Consider the following 21,295-nt stretch of genomic DNA (forward strand, 5'->3'; position numbering starts at 1 on the left):
TTAAAATGGTTATTTCAATAAAATTTGTTCAGTAAAGCAGGATTATTAATGGATAATTTTCTGTTAAGCTTTAATAACTAAAAGGAGTATTATTTATTCCATTAAAATTGATAAAAGTTGAAACATTTCAAAAAAAAAAGAGAAAGTTGAACGCATTAGCTCCCATAGGACTCATAATGTCAAAATATTGACTGTAAAGCATACCTGATTAGCAGGCATTCAGGGGCTACTCGATAAGAGGTCACTGTGAACTTTCATAAACTTTCCTTTCCTAGAAAATTTTTTCTGACGAATCTTCAAATTTCGAGTAGTTTTTTGCGAAATATTGCATTAAAAAGATATTCTCATTTGATGTAGTGATGTGGGTAATTAGGAATTTCATTCGGAAAATCGAGAAGTAACCCCACCTATATAGTATAAAATCGGGGAGCCCCTGCATGTATTACACTCAACAGAATGGTACTTACCTATCACGATCTTTTGATTTTTTGAAGATGGTTCCGTGGATGTTAATGATGATTCAGTTGTTTAAAATTGCTAAAGTTCATTTGATGTAGAAGGTTTGCTACATTTTCCCATTTCAAGCCACCTCTCCATATTCGTAATCGAATATGTAAAAAAAAAAGCATTTTTACCAAAATAGGAGCGCTCTTCAGGTCACCTACTCTCAAGGAGACCAAAAGACCACATGAAATTATCTTTATTTTTGTCGGAACGTCCTTTTATTTCTGTCTTTTTTTTTCTGGTCATCTTGCGCTTCTTTTTTCGTTGGTCTATCGGAAGTGACATCACAGTATCCATCGTTATGCTGGCTTACGATTTGCTTTTGAAATTGCACGTTAATTTTTAGACTCCTCCTCTTTTTTTTCTGTAACGTAACGCTTTTTTTGGTCAAATTTGAGATGCCGCAAACACATTTGAGAAACCGCGCTTCGGTAAGATACTTTGAAGCCACGTGTTGAATAATGTCAAACAATGACACGTCTCCTTTCCCTTTCTACCCCAAACTTAACCTTTGACCAGCTAAGTGGTCTTCTAAATTTTTGTGCATCCTTTGGCCAGGGTGTTGTTGCCAGCTGCAGAAAACCGCCAAAGAAGTCTGGTGTCTCATTTTGTTTGGGAAACATCGGGGTCGCTATAAATTGAACCGAATCGGCGAAACAAACACTGCAAAACTTGAAACAGAAACCTGGAAGCGCCGAGAAACGAGATAAGAAAGAAAGGGGCAGAAGCTCAGATCCCCGTCTGACGTCTGTTGACTTATTATTAGCACGAGAGTCGTAAAAAAAGGGGGGGGGGGTGCATATACGCTGGAGACTCGACTATGGATGGTTGACATTGCACTCGGGAGAAGGTATCCCCTTTCTAGCATCCTTCACTAAAGCTAGTGTGCGTAGAGCAGAGCAATAATTTGTCAATGAAGTTCACTTTCCGAGTTCCGACTTTCCGTTCACTATACACATCACATATTTTGTTTTTTCTAGTTCATTTTTTTTCGATGTTCATTTCGTTTTATTTGATATGAATTAAACATGGTAAATTATATATTACGTAACTGTTTAAAGTCTTCAAAGCAAAAATAATTTCCCCAAAATAATGAATTTCATCTTGACAATTATCGAGGGGGTCCGATTTTCAAATATTGAGAGGGTCCGGTCCTCAAATATTGGGGGGGTCCGGACCCCTTGGACCCCCCCGGCCGCGACGCCCATGGCTTCAGGGCAAGACAGATAGCATAGTAGCAATGGTAGGTGCAGCGTGCAACTGTACAGCATGATTTAGAAAGAAAAAAAAAATCAGTGAAATTCCTAAGACTCTACCTAGGGTTCGAAATTTGCACACGTTTTACTCAAAGCTTAAATTAGGTTCACTTACACCCCTAGATACTTCAAATATAGGGTAGAGGGAGCCCGTTTACGCATGGGGCACGTTTACGCAGTGTCCTTTTTAGCCTACTTTCCCAATAAAAGTCAGAAAAAGAAGAAAAAAGCATGAAAGAAGGCTTAATGCATCTTAAAAATATCGTGAAAAACAAAAAAAGTCAAAAATAAGTAAAATAATTAAATACATATTGAAAAATTAAAAATTGGAAAGTAGGGTATTGAAATGGGGAAAAATGTTTGTCGATCGGTCTGTCTGTCTGTCCCCCCCCCCCCTAATAACGTCTGAATGAATAGTCTGATTTGAAAATTTTTTTTTTGTTCGAAAGTTCTCGGCGAGTACACCTCATTCCCATATTTCACTTTTTGATTTGAACTATTTTTGTTCAATTTTGAACAATTCAAAAAACTTAACATTAGCGCCTACGGGGAAATTTAAGGCAATTCCGAACTGTGAGGCGAATTTGCTTCAAGCGAATTTTGTAGGAAAAAACTTTTGATGAAAAACTTGTATATAAAATATCTTTTTGATTTGAACAATTTTCCGTTCAATTTTGAACAGTTCAAATCCCTTAACATTAGCGCCTACGGGGAAACTGAAAGTCAATGTAGATTCCGTACTTGAAGGCGGATTTTTTTCAAAGAAATTTTGTTGGAAATAGATCTTGACGCCAAACTCCAGATTCCGACTCCAAGAATTTAGGGGCACCTGACTCCGAATCCGACTCCTATGCCCGACAATTAATCGGACTCCGACTCCCCGACTTCGACTCTGACTTCGTAGCTTTGGCTAAGATTTATATACGGAGGACAGATGACTGACTCCGATTCTTGGATATTCGTCTCTGACTCTTTTATCCCAAAATGAGATAGACTCCGACTCCGACTCCGCAGCTATGGTTTTAACTGTTAAATAATTATTGTTGATATGACTTGTTTTTATTTTCGCGCTAAAGTTTTAATTTAGGTATTCTGTTTTCGGCGGATAAGCTCGAAGTCAATTATGTTTCTACATAAAGATATGCGCAGACGATTTTTTTTTTTTTTTTTTGACAATGAAAATTTTTCTTCAAGTTGACATTTTATTGTTTTTATTTATTTTGATAACTGCAGTAATTCATTTAAAAATTATTTTTGGCAACAGGGGAAAAAGAAACGATTTTTTTTTATATGATGTATTTTTTTTTAATAAGCTTATTAATTTTAATTATTATTTTTTCCTTTCGAAAACTGTTAAAGAATTTTTTAATGGAAAAAATTGTATTAGCTGCTTTGTTTAAAAGGTGCTGCTTTTTTTTAAGATAAGTGAGGAATATTTTATTCCTAGAAATCAGCTTAAAATATTTAAAAAATATTTTTGAAACAATTTGCGATTTTAGCTATTTTTGAGAACATTGTTCAGGTACTAGAAAGTAGTATGGCTATATGGGAAAGTAGGCTCGTTTAGTTCTGGACAGAACGTCTTGTTTCAAAACGGATTATAACTGTAGAGGCAACAACCATAGCAGGTTGATGCTGCTCCCTACCAAATATTCTCACAAGTTTTTGAGCATTAGTCGAGCTTCGATCCAGCATGCAGAAAGAAAAATCTGTTTTCTACCAAGTTGAGTAAATTTTGTGTTGAACATTTTGAAGCTCATTGTGAATAAATAATATTTAGGTAAGAAAAAACAAATATATAAAAATTAGCAGAATTTTATCCTTTTTGGGGAATTGTATTTGTATGAACTGAAATGTTATTAAATTTTTTTGCACGTTCAAAATAAATCCAAACTTTGTAACGATGCAAGTTTACGCGTTGAACGTCAGAGCACCTTTACGATCGTTCTTATTGTGTCTTACTTAAACCTGCCCCTGACACTTTTTAGCCTACTTTCCCAGTAAAAGTCAGAAAAAGAAGAAAAAAGCATGAAAGAAGGCTTAATGCATCTTAAAAATATCGCAAAAAACAAAAAAAGTCAAAAATAAATAAATAATTAAATAAATATTGAAAAATTAAAAATTGGAAAGTAGGGTATTGAGATGGGGAAAAATGTCTGTCGGTCTGTCGGTCTGTCTGCCCCCCCCCCCCCCTAATAACTTTTGAATGAATAGTCCGATTCGAACAAACTTTTTTTTGTTCGAAAGATCTTGGCGAGGACACCTCATTCCCATATTTCACTTTTTGATTTGAACTATTTTTTGTTCAATTTTGAACAGTTCAAAAAAACTTAACATTAGCGCCTACGGGGAAATTCAAGGCAATTCCGAACTGTGAGGCGAATTTGCTTCAAACAAACTTTATAGGAAAAATCTTTTGATGAAAAACTTGTGTATAAAATATCTTTTTGATTTGAACAATTTTCCGTTCAATTTTGAACAGTTCAAATCCCTTAACATTAGCGCCTACGGGGAAACTGAAAGTCAATGTAGATTCCGTACTTGAAGGCGGATTTTTTTCAAACAAATTTTGTTGGAAATAGCTCTTGACGCCAAACTACAGACTTCGACTCCGAGAATTTAGGGGCACTTGACTCCGACTCCGACTCCTGTGCCCGACAATTAATCGAACTCCGACTCCCCGACTTAGACTCTGACTTCGTAGCTTTGGCAAAAATTTATACACGTAGGACAAATGACTGACTCCGATTCTTAGATATTCCACTCCGACTCCTTTACCCCAAAATGAGATTGACTCCGACTCCGATTCCGCAGCTATGTTTCTGACTGTGAAATAATTCTTGTTGATCTAACTTGTTTTTATTTTTACGCTAAAGTTTTAATTTAGGTATTCAGTATTCGGCGAATAAACTCGAAGGCCTTTTTTTTTACATAAAGATATGCGCAGACGATTTTTTTTTTTTTTTTTTTTTTTTTTTTGACAATGAAAATTATTTTTTTAAGTTGACATTTTATTGTTTTTATTTATTTTGGTAAGTGCATTAATTCATTTAAAAAATTGTTTTTGGCAACAGGGGAAAAAGAAACGATTTTTTTTTTTTTTTTTGATATGATGTATTTATTTTAATGAGCCTATTAATTTTAATTATTATTTTTTCGTTTTGAAAGCTGTTAAAGATTTTTTTTAAGCTGTTTTTGAGAATATTGATCAGGTACTAGAAAGTAGTATGGGTATACGGGAAAGTAGGCTCGTCTAGTTCTAGACAGAACTTCTTGTTCCGCTCCAAAATGTCTCAAACATCTTTAGTATTTTCCAGTTATTTAGTTTTGAAAATTACCATTTAATTTTAAATTAAGTTACACATTCGTACCTTATAGCTTACAATCATACATAATTCTGTCTTCACGCCCCTTCAGCTTCAACTTTATACACTAGTCAGTCTGTAATAAATTTGCTTCGTTTTAGCGATTGTAAGACGCTAACGGTTCAAAACAGTAACAGAACCACGTAAGGTGCCAAAATAAATATGCGTAAACGTGCCCCGTGTCCGAGACAAGTTTACGCAACCGACTTGAACTCGAAAATATTTTTTTAACGATTAAAAACACAAGCTGAGCAACAACTGAATGTACCAATTTTGACTCCATTAATTTTTCTTTATAAAACCGCAATGTCTAAAATTTCCTAAGTAAAAACATAAAAATTAGAAAATTCATTGAAAAAAAATCTGCGTAAATGTGTCCCCCGGTCTACTCTACATCTTGTAAACAGTGTTTGAAGAAAATATTTAAATTAAAATATTGAACTTTTTTTTTCTTCGAACCTAAATCAAATATCGTATAATCTTTTTTTTTCTTCAAGTAATGGAAGGACTTTCCTCCTTTTTTACAGGAGTTCAAAACACCGATGGAAGTTGCTGGTTTGCTAACAAAGGAGCAGTTGGCTGGAGTTTTCCTTAATTTAGATGAACTAATTTTGGTAAATGAAAATTTTTCAGAAAAATTGAAAGATGCTGTGGACATTGCCGTCGAACAAGGAGATGAGGTATTTCAATCACAACTGTTTTCAAAGGAAATTTTTGAAATCGTTTTTTAATGAGCAGTAATGTTAAAGGGGAAAAAAAGAAAGAAAAAGGCACTCCGGGAGTGCCGACATAAGTAAAAACTTGAAGAATTACGTGTGTATTTTTTGAATTGTCAGGAAGTATTTTTTGAATCTTCAGGAAATATTTTATTGCGCAGGAAATACTTTTAAATGATGTGTTTTTAGTTCAATATTATAAACTACTACTGAAAAAATTATGTTGAAATTTTCATGAAATGCACTATTGTACATGAAAAACAATGCATATTACTTTTCCTACAAAAATTGCAATCTATTGCTTAAAACTTAAATGACAAGCACATGAAATATGAAATTTAACTAAGTGGGATTATTTGCAATGAAGACTAAAGAAACTTAAGAATTTTCATCCACAATTTCAACAACTCGTCCGTCATCATCATGTCCCAAAACTAATAGCTTTTATATTAACTGCAATAGGAAACGAACAATTTTGATTCGAATCTATTTAAATATTGTGTAAAGACTGAATCAGCTGTAGTTTTATGTCTCGTTATGCTACGAGTGCGCTCTCTGAGCATCGTTAAATCAAATTCTCTATTTAATATTCGAACCTTAGGCCCGAACTCGCAATCTCCGACTGCTACTCTTGTTCGGAAGAACGGGCAGAGTTTCGGTTAAAATAACCGACTGCGAAATTAAAGTCTTCGACTCCCAATTTCGACTGCGACTCTTGGAAATTAAAGTCTTCGACTCCCAATTCCGACTCCAACTCTTTAATCCAAAAATCAGTTCCGTCGATTCTGACTTCGTAGCTTTGGTTGTAGTTGTTGTCTCTTACAAATTTTTTTGTGTTCAAATTATTAATAGTGATACTATACCTATACTTAAATACTCTTGTTGATATTTTTTATTTGAAATTATTAGATATTACACCCATTGAAAGCTTTCATTCTCCGTTTCCCTCAATACGTCACATCACAATTTAATTCTTTGATCATATCCATTTTTAACTAAACATTAGTCAGTTCTTGCGTTTTGACGTCAACGCACCTGCCCGCCTTTACAACGGCCAATCAGTTTTTCTTTTTCACCAGGCTTAAGCTAAAGCAGAATCTCTCTCTCTTAACCTTTCCATCATTTTTTCCTCTCATCTAACTGCGTCATACACGTCATTTTTTTTTACAAAACTTATACAGAGTAAACAAAAGTATTGTCAGAGTGGATTCATTCAGACAGTCTTTGATAAAATTATTTGATATTTGAGCTTGCGTACGGACGAAAAACTTTAAATCAAAAATAAATAAATCGAAAATGAAAGTATTAATGTTGATATAAATGTCGTGTCTAGAGCAGTATCAGCAATATAAAACCTAACTACGGCGTAATAATAATTTTCAGAAAATATTTTAATCAATGCCGGTAAATTCGACCTCATATCAATGACGTCGTGGATCAGTTTACTTAGTATTTACCATTCACAAAGCATATAAAGCTCAAAGTTTTCAACCAAAAAATTAATAAATAAATAATGAATTATTTTACGCGTGCGCAACTGCACAGGTTTAAAAAAAAACAATGGTTAAATTTGTCGTTTTTTACACAGGTTTTCCAAAGATATTGATTTTTTAAGTTTTGAATTCTAATTTTCTTCTGAAAATCTAAGTTATATCACCTGATTTAAGTGCCATAGTAAAATAAAGAAATGAGTCAAGCAAAATAAAATAATGAGGTAAATACGCATTATTTTATGTTATTTAAATTATTATTTACACTTAAGGTACTTACACGTTAGTAACTTAACCATTTCCTTTTACGATTTTCATAAAAGGTACGGAAGTCACCAAAGAATCAAAGAAAAGACGTAATTCAGTCGCAAGAAATTTACCGTCTTTTATTCAAGCAGCTTATTTAATTTCGATTGTTTGTTATAGAAAAGTACATTATAGTGATTTCATTCTGCTACGCATTTGAGAATATTTTTTCTAACTTTGGGTTCAAAAATATTTTTTAAGTTTCATGTAAATCGTAACTTGAGAAAAACAACTTTAAAAATAGCTGTGGAATTGTTTAAAGATTAGTTTTCTTCCTCAAGCTACAAATATAGATAGACACATGTGAAAGACAAAGAATGGTGAACTGCTTCGGTCTAAATGTATTGCTGACATACTAGTCTACAATGTGTATCGCGAAAGCAAGTCCTTTGTTTGGCTTGGCAATTTGTCTACGATCCAAACCTAAGCTTAAAGTAACTGCAGATTTCATTCTTTCGAAATGGCTGTATTTTATTCCTTTTTTTTTTTTAACTGGAAAAAGTTCTTTGTTAAAGCTAATGGAGTTTTTAAAAACATTCAAGCGGTTTTCGAAACAGAAAAAATTTCACACCGAATAATGAAAAAAAATAATAGATTTTAAAAAAATATTAAAAATTTCATATTTTTTTCGAATTAAGGAGCAAATTCTACCTTATAACGGAAATTTAAAATACATACTTGAAAAGAGTCTCTAATATTAAATGACTTTTGAAAAAGTTTCAAGTATCGAGGAACCCAAAAGATTACTGATATTTACTTAAAATACACCACTAGCTCAATTATTCCATCCGAGGGCTGCAGTTTCGTGCTTTTTAGCACTCATCAGCCCGGAATAGGAATCACATGAACTGGAGGCGCAAAACCTCTTAAGGGAGCCAAGAGAGCCAGACAAACTGGTAGCTAATGCAGCATTAGCAAACCTGCTTAGGGTGGTAACTTACTACAAAATTACTGATATTTGCTTGTAGAATTTTGAAATGAATTCAAAATTTTAATTTATGATGTCGAATGAATGAGAACTGTTTCAGAAACGTATATCCTTAACGTGATTCTAAAGCTGCAAGTACGCGACTTGCAGTGTGTGGCCACTGAAATCCCTTGCCTCTCTCTTAACTTCGGAAAAACTGCTGCTATATTTATGTTTAAAAGTGGTATCTATGTACAGTAAAGTAGCCATGCGCTACTGAATGAAGAACCTACGATGCCACCTGGTGGAAAACAACGGAGTTGAGCATCCCTATCTGAAAAACAGTACGAAATAGCATAAAGAAGTGATTTAGACAGTTGTAGTCGATTTTTTAAGAAATGACACCTAGTGACATCAATGCAAAAGAAGATCGGTTAAAGACGCATTTGGTTTTTCGTGATTTCCTACACTGACGTGAGAAAACGATCAGAGAAAGAATGCAAACAACAAGCTAAAACAATATACCTTCATTTAACAGTGCTGTGTTGTGTTTTGCCCGAAAGAAAATTACTTCTCCTTTACTTTCCGTTCAAGTTTCGTGACATCACAGGAACATGACGCCACCAAAAAATGTATTCACGTTTTAATGATTATGTTCTTAGCATTAATGTCAACAAGGCACCTTTTCGTAATAAGTTTATGATGACTCAAAACTTTCTAAATCACTTTTTTCTTCTATCTGGAACCGTTTTTGTGACAGGAATTCTAACTCTGCAGTTTCCGCCAGGTGACGTCATAGTTGATTTCATTCAGTAGCGCGTGACTACTTTACTATATCTAGTTAACACTTTTTGAATATAGCAGCAGCCGTTCTGAAATTAAGAGTGGCAAGAGACTTTAAGTGAGCTCACTGCATATTTACTGACACACTTTAAATAGCAAAAAAAAGAGAGAGAAGTCATTTGTCCTTTAATGACTACTTTGAAATTTTCAAAACTTCATAAACTTTTGTTTGTTTATTTTTTTGTCCATGTTATTTATTTATTTTTTGAAAATTCTGTTCACTAAGTACAAAGACGGATCGATGAAAATCAAATAACATTTGAGAATATTTGAAACAAAACCAAAAGCAGACTTTTCATAAATATAACACTTTTATTTTCAACATCCATTTAACTACATAATACGTAATTGCATTTTGAACATTCTTGCATTGTAGCGTTTTAAATTGAAGATAATTTTATCGCGGTGTCAGTATTTAAAAGTTTGATGTTTTTCTGAGGAGAAACATATCCTAAAATATTATCAACGTTTTCGTTTTTCTTGGAAATAATTCTCAAGGCCAAATCGTGACTGAAAACCCAAAACAAGAAATTTAAAAATTTCAAGTATTTATAAGATACCGTGAATGTTCTTTTTCGGTGAACTACTTTGTCACTATAAGTGTAATAAGTACAAATGGTGCATATATCTTCTCATAACTAATGTAAGTAAATCTTTTTTGTTAATGTTCTAAAATCTTTAATGCTAATACTAATTTTTATTTCAGGATTATACGACAGTCAATATTGGTAAACTATTTCTGGAAACAACAACAATGCTCCAAGCTTTCGAAGTTTATTGCATACGACAAGTAAGTTGAACTTCATGTTTGAAGCTATGTGACAAAGAAAAAAACTTTTATTTTCATTAAATATTCTTTCCGTTCCATTTATATTTTGTATTTTGTTTCAATTATATCATTTCAGTAGTAACAAATTTTTCAAAAACTTACTACAGTGGATGCCGGTTGATTGAATCAGTGATTAATTGAATCAATCGCTTTAATCAATGAATATGATCGAATTGTTTCCCTTAGCACCATTAAAGACATTTTACACCCCAATTTTCCCAGCGAACATAATTGACTTAAGTTTAAGTAAAAATTAAGCATATTCCTCATACACGCTTACCTGTTCTTTTTTAAATAGCGAGAGTTAATTTCGTAAAAAATAATAATCAGCTGATTTTTCGCAGCATCATTCGTTGGTTTTAAATATTTCTCTCACACATTGCTTTCAGTCTGTGTTTTCGGACAGCTCTATTGAAGCAACGAATCGTAACTGACTGGCATTAAGTACAAAAAAAAAAAAAAAAAAGTGAGAAAGAAAGAAAAAAAAAAGAGAAGAAAAGAAAAAAAAAAGGAGAAAGAGAATTACTTATCGATGTCTTTTTATTTAAAATAACAGATGTCAATAATATATCGATGTCTTTTTATTTAAAATAACAGATTTAAAATAATAATCAGCTGATTTTTCGCAGCATCATTCGTTGGTTTTAAATATTTCTCTCACACATTGCTTTCAGTCTGTGTTTTCGGACAGCTCTATTGAAGCAACGAATCGTAACTGACTGGCATTAAGTACAAAAATGTATACATCGTTGTCCGTCAACCCACATACTTATGGAAAATAATCTCCCTCCCCCCTAGCTTTTTTTGTAACGGGCGAGAAAAGCTCTAAATATACCAGTCTTAAATGTGCCAACATTTTTAGGCTTTTTAAAACATTGTATATGAGTAAGAAATTACTAAATATCTTTGTGCAGGAATCTCAATGGCAATAAACAACGTTATGACGCACAAAATTAAGAGATTACTGCAGATACGAGTTTCGGGGCTACAGGGAATCCGTTTTTCAATGCGAAACAGTGAGTTTTTGGATGCAAAGACATCCGGTAAAAGGCTTTTACCGGATGTCTTCACAGGACAGCAGAGCAGATTTAACAGCGGGGTGCAAAAATTTACAAATGTCAAACATTGCAAAACTTTTGCCTCACCAGATTACTATATGCTCATTAATTAGTTCATTGAGATTTTTTGACAGGTTCAGTCAATTATACTTTATTGAGTGATATTTATGTATTTTTTCTGACAGGGATCAGCGTCAGTTCTTTTGACAAATCTAGAAAAGGAAAAAGAACTTCTCCGCATTTTCTTAAAGGTTTCTCAAATGGAAAACTCGCTGTTGAGAAGAATGAATCTCTCTGCCTTTCTCATGGTACCCGTACAACGAGTCACGAAGTAAGTGTTCAGATTTGAATCTCAAATATTTTCAGTTTCTTTTTCTAAATAAGAAAGCGCTTTTGTTACAAATGAAGGGCTTAGGGAAGGAACGTGATAAGATACACTTTGAACATTTTTTGTTCTAAATGCTGATTTGATAATTAAAATAAGCATGTCAATGGATTATGCTACTGTCAGAAAAACGCATCTGGTTTTAGTATTGCAGAATATAGAATGTATAATAATTTATAAAAAAACGAGCTAATGTGTGTATCACATAACTTCCTTTTACACTAATTTAATGATAATAGTGTCTTGGATTTGGAGTAAGCAAATGAACACTTTACATATTTTCACCCCCAAGTTTGTTGCGAACCGTAGTAAAAAAAAAAAAAAAAAAACCGCTTCATTCAAATTAATTTTCCCAATATTGATAAATTTAATGTGATTTAATGGCTAACTCTCTAAATATCGCCTAAAGTGCGAAAATTGAAACCAGATTTTAAAAAAAATCACCAAATTTGTCTCCAAGTTGGCGAAAAAACTTGGCAACCAAAAGCTTTGCGATATATCTCCAAGTGTTTGCCAAATTATAACACCACTTGAGTTTGCATTGAAATTAACAATGATTTCCTCCCGAAAAGGTGTAAAACACCCCCTTTGGAACATCCGAATGCAACCAAAAAGGGAGGTGCACAACTAGATACCACTAGGAGTCTACTTGCCAAATTTCAATTTTTTAGAACATACCGTTCTTGAGTTATGCCACATACATAAGCACATACGCACACACATACACACGTACGTACGGACGTCACGAAAAAACTCGTTGCAATTAACTCGGAGTTCGTCAAAATGGATATTTCGGGTGCCTATATGTTCTTAGGCACTTATCCACGTGTGGTCGAGTTGAAAAAAAAAAAAAAAAAACTCAACCTTCATTCGGAGGTGAGCAAAATAAAAATGAAGGCGATTTTGGGGTGAAAATTTTTTCGCGAGTACAATACTTCCTTTTTTGTAAACGGAAATAAAAATTGTAGAATTTTTCAAAAGTTGGAAGCTGGCCTACCGGGAAGAAACTGATGTTGCATATCACACTCTTGCCCGAGCCCTTCAAATGTTGTTTTCACGAAACTTATTGATATCACGAGGAAAACTTCCGTGTAATAAGATTTCTAACGGATCCGAGACTAACCCACCGTAATTTAATTATTGATGAAAGCACCCTATAAAGTGAAGGGGAAGGACACCTCAAAAATCTAGTGAAATACTGAAAAATAATGACTGTGGAGCTGATTTTGGAGATAAAATACTGATTTAATAATTTCCCTAGCAGCAAAATATTTCAATGTTTACTTTATAGTTTAAGTAGTAACATCAATTTAAAACATTGGTAACATGCAAAGTATATTTTCAGCACTTTAAAGTAGTTTTACAATATCCTAACAAGCTGCACAAATGCCATTCCACGAAATCTGAAAGATCTGTTAACGTGCTGGACGATTTTGTTCCGCACGGAAGAGATTTATATTTACTTTCAAAGCGTGCAATAAGATAAGAAATCACACGCGTATGTGCGATAAAATTTTTAAATTTTTCTACGTTTATTTATTTTGTTTATATTTTGAATTTATTTTATTTTTAGCGACATTTTTGAGATTCATTAAGCCTTCTTTCATGCTTTTCTTTTTTTTTTTTTTGTCTTTCTTTTACTTTAACGGTTAAGTAGGCTAAAATGAAAAAAAATAAAGAAAAGGTTTTAGTTTTAGTTTTTAGGTTAGAAAACACTTTGAACAGTCATATTCATAGTACACGGAAACAATATCCAGTGTTAGAGAGTTTTTTTTTTTTTATGTTTTTCTCAAAAACCTTTTTTGATAAAGTCATAGTTCATGAAAGAAATCCGCATTCTACATTGCGTAGCCAAAAAGAAAAAATATTTTAGAGAAAATATTGCTTTATCGTTAAAGTGTTTAAAATGTTCAAACAAAATCCCAAAAACCCAAGATCAGTATTAAAATCCAAGATCTCGGGGGAGTACCGTAGCTCTGTTCTGTAGTATTAGACTTAGAGTATTACATTTAGAAATTATCCTTTTTTTATAGTAGTTTATTGAAATTACTTCCGAATTTCGATTGCTATTTTTCAGAATTCAGCGTTTTTGAGTATCCGACTGCATTCGAGAACTGGTAGCACAAAACCTTTTTATTTTTCCAGTTTTGATATTATTGCAATTGCAAACCCACTTGCAATGTTCCCATTTTAAGACACGCGAATTTTACCGTCCGAAATAAAACCTATTCATTACGTTGAAAGTGCCCTTAACATTTCGGGAAACTTCAAGAAATCAGAAAAGAAACGCTTACAACAGAAGAATGTAGGCATAACATTGTAAAAGAAGCAGTCGAAAACTTTGTACAATGAAATGAGTAAAAGTGTGACAGCGTGTATTCAAGTACAAATAACAGCAATTAAAAAGGGTTTAAAAAGAAAATTCTGCAAACAGCTGTTTCGGAGTTGTAAAACCAAAGCCCTTCATCAGTGGGGGGCATAATATTGGTTTAACCAAGAAGAATATGTTTTGTGCTGAAATTGAAATATTTTCAAAAGCAGATGCAAAAAATTTTCTTCTTTCTAAAGGTAAAACTAAAGCATAAAAGAACATAAGCATAATCTTTTTCTAAAATAAGTAACTCTTTTATGGTTTTAGATATCCGTTGCTGCTGAACAGGTTGTACAAAGTAACTCCATATCATCATAAAGATCGGGAAGCATTAAGAGAAGCCCAGTTGAAAATAGAACTACATTTAGAGCAGATCAATCAGGTAACGCATGCACAGTAAAAATATTTAACTTATAGTATTGCATTGTATTGTTTAAAACATTCAATTGATTTCCATTGAAGCTTACATTAGCAGTGTAATGATTTCATGTTCAGCTGGTTAAATTTTAATTACAGTCTAACAAGGCCACAGAGGTCTAGAAAAACATTCCGAAATTTTCATCAAACTTATTGTAAATTATGCATATGTGACCACTGAGCATGTGCTGTTTTATTTAATTTTATCGTTAGATTTTATTCATTAATTTATATATAGTTTTATTTTTATATAGTTATTCATTTGCAGCTTTTTTCTTCTGTGTGCCAATTTTAAATAGCAGACGTGGGAAAATATGAAAACTCAGACGTGGGAAAATATGAAAACTCAAATACGTTCGTGTGCAGTGAATTCTATTAGTAGTAGTCAAGAAATCGACAGACATATTATGCCTTATATCTTAAAAGTATAGATAAGAACAGTATTTATAAACTTTTTGTTGTTCTTGTTTTTATTGGTGGATCAGTATTATTTGAGGGGGAAAAATCGATCATCAGTGCTTTGTCTCTGTCTTTTTATCTCCCTTTTTTCCCACGAAATATCGATCCACTTTTTACTACAAAAGTAAGTTATAATTTCTGTCTTATGGCATATGGTTAATGAGAATATTGCTGCTGTTCTTCTGTTTATTAATATCTCTACCGTGGCCTTTTAAAATTAGTCAAACTGAGTCAAAGCGATGAAAGTCGAAAACAGATTTCGAAGAAACATTTTAGTACAGTAAAACCTGTAAAGTTGACCACCCTTGTAAGTTGACCATCTGTCTGAGTTTACTACTATTTTCAGTCACAGAATTAGATCTATGTGATATAATTCAACCTCTATAAATTGAACACTAAAGTAGTGCACCACGTGTGGTCAACTTAGAGAAAGTGGTCTAAATGCGGGCCATGGTCTAAATCCGGGCCACCCGCTGAAAGTGAGGGAAGGGGGTTGTGCGCAGCCGCAAAAATGGTATCGAATGAATCAACAGGAAGAGGCAAAAACATAATGAGCAAATTACCTTGATGGCTAAAGGACGTGATTTGTCAGGTACTGTTTTATAAGAAACACTCGCTTTTGAAAAACTCAAAACGTTTTGAAGCTTGTACAAGTAAATTTATATCTCTCTAACTTATACAGTGAAGTAAAAGGTTTTTATCTTAAAACAAAGTAGATTATATTGGGACTTTCTTTCAGTGTACTTGATTTGAAATATTTATTTGTTTAATAATAGTTTAGCACCCCACAAATTTAAAGTACAGCGTGGTCTAAAAACGGGCGACCGATGGTGGTCCAAAAAACGGGATAGCCAGTTTTTGGACCACAATTAGTAGCCTGTTTTAGACCACGCTGTTTTCGATACTTGAAAGTTTTGACATAATATAATGACTTAAATTAACTAGCGGCCAGGCACTGTGGCGGGGGGGGGGGACTGCATAACTAGAAAAAGGGAAAGAATATCACATTTCGCATCATCACTGGATCACCTTGCAAAGACTAATTGGCGAAAATTGTGGAGCGTACATTGAACAACAGTCGGAAAATTGAGGAATCACTTGCCCGCGAAAAGAGAAAACATCCAAAATATTCAAGTGAGGCCAACATTTAACTGCAGTCCCCCCCCCCCATGGAAATTCCAACGACAGCAGTCGGACTCGAAAGAAGACCCCACTGATCTTCCTACTGATGGCAACGACAAGGATGACGAGTTGGTGGTTCTTGTTTTTAATAAACCTGATGATGGCAATGTAGTATGCATATTTTACGACAGATTCTTTTCAGCTGACATCCTCATATATATATATATATATATATATATATATATATATATATATATATATATATATATATATATATATATATATATATATATATATATATATATATATATATATATATATAATAGCCAATGATCGAGTAACACGCGTGTTTCAACAGTGAAACTCGCGCCGCGGCATAATTTGATAGTATGTTTTGGTAATGTTTAACATGCAGAGAAAGGCTTTATTGTGACAAGGCAGAACTCGATCCGGTAACTTAACTGTTTTATTGGTAAGACTCATTTCGGGGGAATGCAGAAACGAAAAAAATGGCCAACAATGAACGCCACCTACTGGAGTTTAGAGTTCATCCACTGGAGTTAGGTTTACATTTCGACTATAAAAATATCACCAAACAGACAACGGCTTCGTTCAAATGTAGAAGCAATTTTTGCCCGTCATACCTTGACAGGCGATTTTCTAGTTACAGGAGAAGTGCGGATTCTCTGCTGCAAGGCTAGACATCCGAGTGTGTAGGATGGAAAAAAAAAGGTTTACTACATTTGTAACTTCTACAACTAAAAAGTGAAATAAATTATTTTTATTTTTCATAAAAATATCTAAGATGATGCTTAATAGATTTTTTAATTAAAATTTCATTTTTTTATTTATTTTTTAATGGATAAAATAGTTTTTCCTCAAGTGGCTCGTTTTTGGACCACCTCTTGAAAAACGTGATTTTGCCTTTTTTCGTAATCATAAAGTTTTAAAACACTTAAAACTTGTACAAAAAGTTTTAAGGTAAGGGTAAAGTTTTTTGAACCCTAAGATCACCTTCATGAATGTTTTTAAGAGTTATTGTTGTTAAAATTATCCCTTTAGCGTGAACAGTTAAATCAGTAGGTAGAAAATGAAAGTGGTGGCCCGTTTTTAGATCACTTCCTCTACACAGGTTTCACTGTACTATCATACATTGAAATTCTAATTAATATAAATATATTGTTGTGAAGAGGAATAACATTTTCCTTGATTTTTCCTGTATACAAAGTGGAATTTATATTAATTTACATAGGGAAGGCACCGGCATTAAAACACATACGTACAGACGGGTGAGGGAGGAGGGAGTGAGAATCAAAAGACACTCTAACCTTCAGAGCATTCAGTACCTTGTGTGAAGTTTTTGTTGCAATCTTCCTCTTTTAACATATACAAATCATATTTCAGCATATTTACTCAACCCCCAATAAAGATCTGATGCCTCCGCCCCTGCCTAATATAAAAACGACACCAATTTTCTAAATGTTCACTACGCAGAGGCTCCATGAAATAAGGAAAAGAAGTTAAGAAGTTAGTTATGTGAACGTATTGGTGGGCCTTTCAATGATATCGACATCGCATACTAGCACTTAACTCAATAAAAAAAATAATACTAATAAAAAAATTAATTTGAATTTTGACATCTTGAATTCAAATTATGTTTTTCGCAGTCACGAGTGTGTGTATGTAGACGTGTGTGTTTGTGTGTGGTGGAATGTGTGTAGGGAGTATGTGTATGTGTGTAGGCATGTGTGTTTGTGTCTGTGTGCTGGCATAAGTGTGTGGGTAGTGTATATGAATGTGTGTGTGGGGGGGAATGTGTATGTGTGTGTAGGCATATGTGTTTGTGTTAAGGCATGAATGTGTGGGTAGTTGTGTGTATGTGTTTGTGTATGTGTGTGTAGGTGTATGTGTGTGTATGTGTTTGTGTGTGTGTAGTTGTGTATGTATGCGCGTGTGTGTAGGACATGGATGCAACCTGGAGACGGCTTTCGCTATAGGAGCAGCATCTTGAGGACCCGGTCGACGGGTGATGCTGCAGAGGGTGGCGGTGGGAAAATAAAATCAAAGGATATCAAAACAGTCAAGTGGGAACAATAAGCAATCGTGATTGCTCAATAAAAAAAAAACAGGAGTCGTTTAACAAAAATAAAGATAAAAACGTATCTCAACTTATTCAAGCTCTTGTGGGTGTCCTCCTCCTGTATCAATAATATTGTATTGTATAATTAACTTCACTTTATTTTTTGTTTTTATTTCTTAACAATGCATTTCTGCATTTTAAAAAATAAATAAATAAATAAACATTTAAAAAATGCAATGTATGATAAAAAAGATCCGTGGATCCCTGTTTTAGCTTATTTTGAATATTACGTACAAGACTCAGATGATTTTATAATTACGCATAACGTTTCCTATTATATTTCTAAATTTTGAAGAGTTTGGAATGACACTATACCATGCGTTAGAAGCTGGACTCCTGAACTAATTTTCAATTCTATGCGAATTTCAACATTTTAGTAGAAATTCATGCTATTTACGGGTAAAAATAAGTTGTGCGGACTACATAGCTCCTGCATTAGTTTTGTAAGAAATTAAGCCCCAAATTGTAAAAACGGAAACTAGTAAACTGCTAAGTAGAATTCTTTAAAATAAAAATTGCAATTGAAATTTCATTTGTGAACATAGATATTTCCAATAGGAACTTAAAATATGTACTTAACGGTACCATCTATATTTTTTTTTATTGACCATCATAATTTTTACTTTAATTAGTTTTGTGATTTTAGCAAACTTCTATGCAATAATTCTTTTTAAATCCATTTATTTATCGTATTTATGCTCACTTTTTTTCAGCACTTAGAGTAAATAGATAAAACAGAAAAAGATGCATTTCCTATCCTTTTTCGAAGTTGATAAAGAATGTAGAGACCGGATTCTGCATATCCGGCATCTACTGGGAGCAAATAGTATTTTGAATGCATTTCTCTTTGAAGAAAACATCCGTCTAGCTTGGAACAAGGCCAGAAATGAGCACTGCCCAATATTTATGTATACACTGTACTATAAATCTTCGGTTTAGGTGGGAAAAAATTCCTTTTCACTCCATAGTGTACATTTGCTTTTCTTAATTAACAACGAAGCCAGAATGATTTGGAACACTTTCTAGCGATAATTTAACTTACTTTCACTATGTATGAAAAGTCTAAAATGTCTGTCGCTGCATGAATTTCAAAAGTACTTAGTTTTTTACTTTAATCAACCAAGATAGTTATCTTAAAAGATTAAAAGTTTAGTTTATTTCGGAAGGAAATCTTTGTTTTATATTAACACCAGCATTTAATTTATTCAGATAATCAATTTCAACGCTTTAATAGCCTGATTCATCTTTGAATAAAAATGGTCTCCGCAAAGTGATGCTTCTTTTTCTTCTTCTTCTTTTTTAACTTGCATTATTTTGCATTACTGCTGGAAATATGTTTTTTTTTTTAATTATTAATTGGTGAAATTAGTGATGAATAGTTTCACCTCGTTCACTTTTACTACTGATATTTCAAAAAACGCTATGTTCGAAAGAAAAAATCTTTTTTTCTTTTGCATTTATAAAATAGATCAGGTGTGCGAAAATTTCTGCTAAATTACATCATGTTTTCAGATGATCATTTACTTACTACTAATTCGCATTACATCAATTTATTTTTAAAAAATATCTTTAGCGTGGAAGTAAAAAATTTAATATGCTTACATAAGAAATATGAGGCAGTGAGAAGCAAAGGGGTGTAAGTGTAAAATTTAAATTTTAGAAATAACTAGTACAAATAATAGGGGAACCTTAAAAATGAGGTACGCTCATTCGTCTTTTTAGCGACGAATTATTTAGATCAATTTTCGAATATTTTTTCACACAGTTGAACTCTTTTAATACTACCACGGTAAATACGAAATCACGTCTAAAATGAAGATTTTGTTGGTAAAGTTTGGTTTGTTATGGAATTAAATATACGTAAAAAATTTCACGTATATAACACGCGCATCAAAATGCAAGTTTCGGCTCAGTCGAAAAAAAGTTTGTGAGCTCGTTCCCAATACCAAAACTTTTTTTAGAAATCATTCAGCATTTTATGTGGTTGTAGACAGCCTAATAGGTATCGAGAAATGTGCATTACATCTTTTTGTACTGAGAATAAAGATTACACACGTGTTTACCTATAGGCATTTCAATTTCCTTGAAGATAAAGCTGTATATCTTTCCTTGCGAGTGGAGTACCACTTCAGTACAATTTCATGAGATAAAACCAAAAAACGTCGATATGCAAATGGAACTAGACGTTTTATGATGATACATGTCTATAGTGAAATTTAATAGTCTTAAAGCAATTAAATAAGGTAGGGTTTCTTTTTTTTTTCAAAAACGTTAAATTTTTAGAAGTAAGCTAATTTTTTCTGAACATAATTTGTATGTTATGTATATCAGTAATAATAAAACAGTAGAAATTCATTTTTAAGTAGGTACAGATATTCATTTCTTTCTTTATTTACCTCTTTAAGTCTTACATATTCACGGTTATTATAAACATCTCTTCCACTTTTCTTGACACAGTTTTGATTCAAAATTTATTTACAATTCATTCCAAAGAAATGTCCCCATGCTAGTTAAGTTCAGTTACTCTTTAAAGAACATAAATTGCATTCACGTCTGGGAAATATCACAATGAAGACCGATTTACTTTTTCAATAGTTCAATTCTAGTTTTAACAATAATTTTCGTTAGTAGTATATATTTATTTGTTCATATTTTTCCTCGAAAATAAACTTAATACACGTAAATAAAAATTCTTAGAGGAACTCTCAATTTAATTTCGTTACTTTATTTAACAAAATTTGTTTTAACTGCAGTTTTTTTTTTTTTTTTTTTTGCTTTGTCTTTGTTCTCTTTTTCGTCTAAAAATTTTCTTAAATAACTTTATTTCCGAAATCTTGTATATTTTCTATTTAGTTATATGAAGAGTTTCAATTACGGTTAAAGTTAGTTAAGCGTGTTTGATTTTAATATTTATCAATAAGTATATTTATTATTATGTTCTGAATTTTTAGTGGCATTTTAATCCGTAATCCACAATTTTCACAAAACCGTCAAAGAAAAAAAAGGCAGAAAACTAAATTCGTACTTTTCACTCCACTCATTTGAAAATATCATTTATTTACTTATTTTGTACAAGGAATGTCGCCCGTCCTTCCCAAATGTCAAGCACCTCTGGCATACCATCGAG

At 32.8% G+C, this 21,295-nt stretch overlaps 1 protein-coding gene across 1 annotated transcript in view; it reads left to right on the forward strand.

The window, feature by feature from the left end:
• The window catches only part of LOC129216023 (myosin-M heavy chain-like), a 58,838-nt gene that overhangs the window by 14,687 nt on the left and 22,856 nt on the right, over window positions 1-21,295 (forward strand). The window contains exons 6-9 of the mRNA XM_054850166.1: window positions 5,653-5,805; window positions 10,094-10,177; window positions 11,460-11,605; window positions 14,298-14,412. Coding sequence (XP_054706141.1) covers window positions 5,653-5,805; window positions 10,094-10,177; window positions 11,460-11,605; window positions 14,298-14,412 — 498 coding nt within the window. The remainder of the gene's footprint in view (window positions 1-5,652; window positions 5,806-10,093; window positions 10,178-11,459; window positions 11,606-14,297; window positions 14,413-21,295) is intronic.

The sequence above is a fragment of the Uloborus diversus genome, chromosome 2, assembly GCF_026930045.1.
Source record: "Uloborus diversus isolate 005 chromosome 2, Udiv.v.3.1, whole genome shotgun sequence".
In the NCBI taxonomy this organism is placed as follows: Eukaryota; Metazoa; Arthropoda; class Arachnida; order Araneae; family Uloboridae; genus Uloborus; species Uloborus diversus.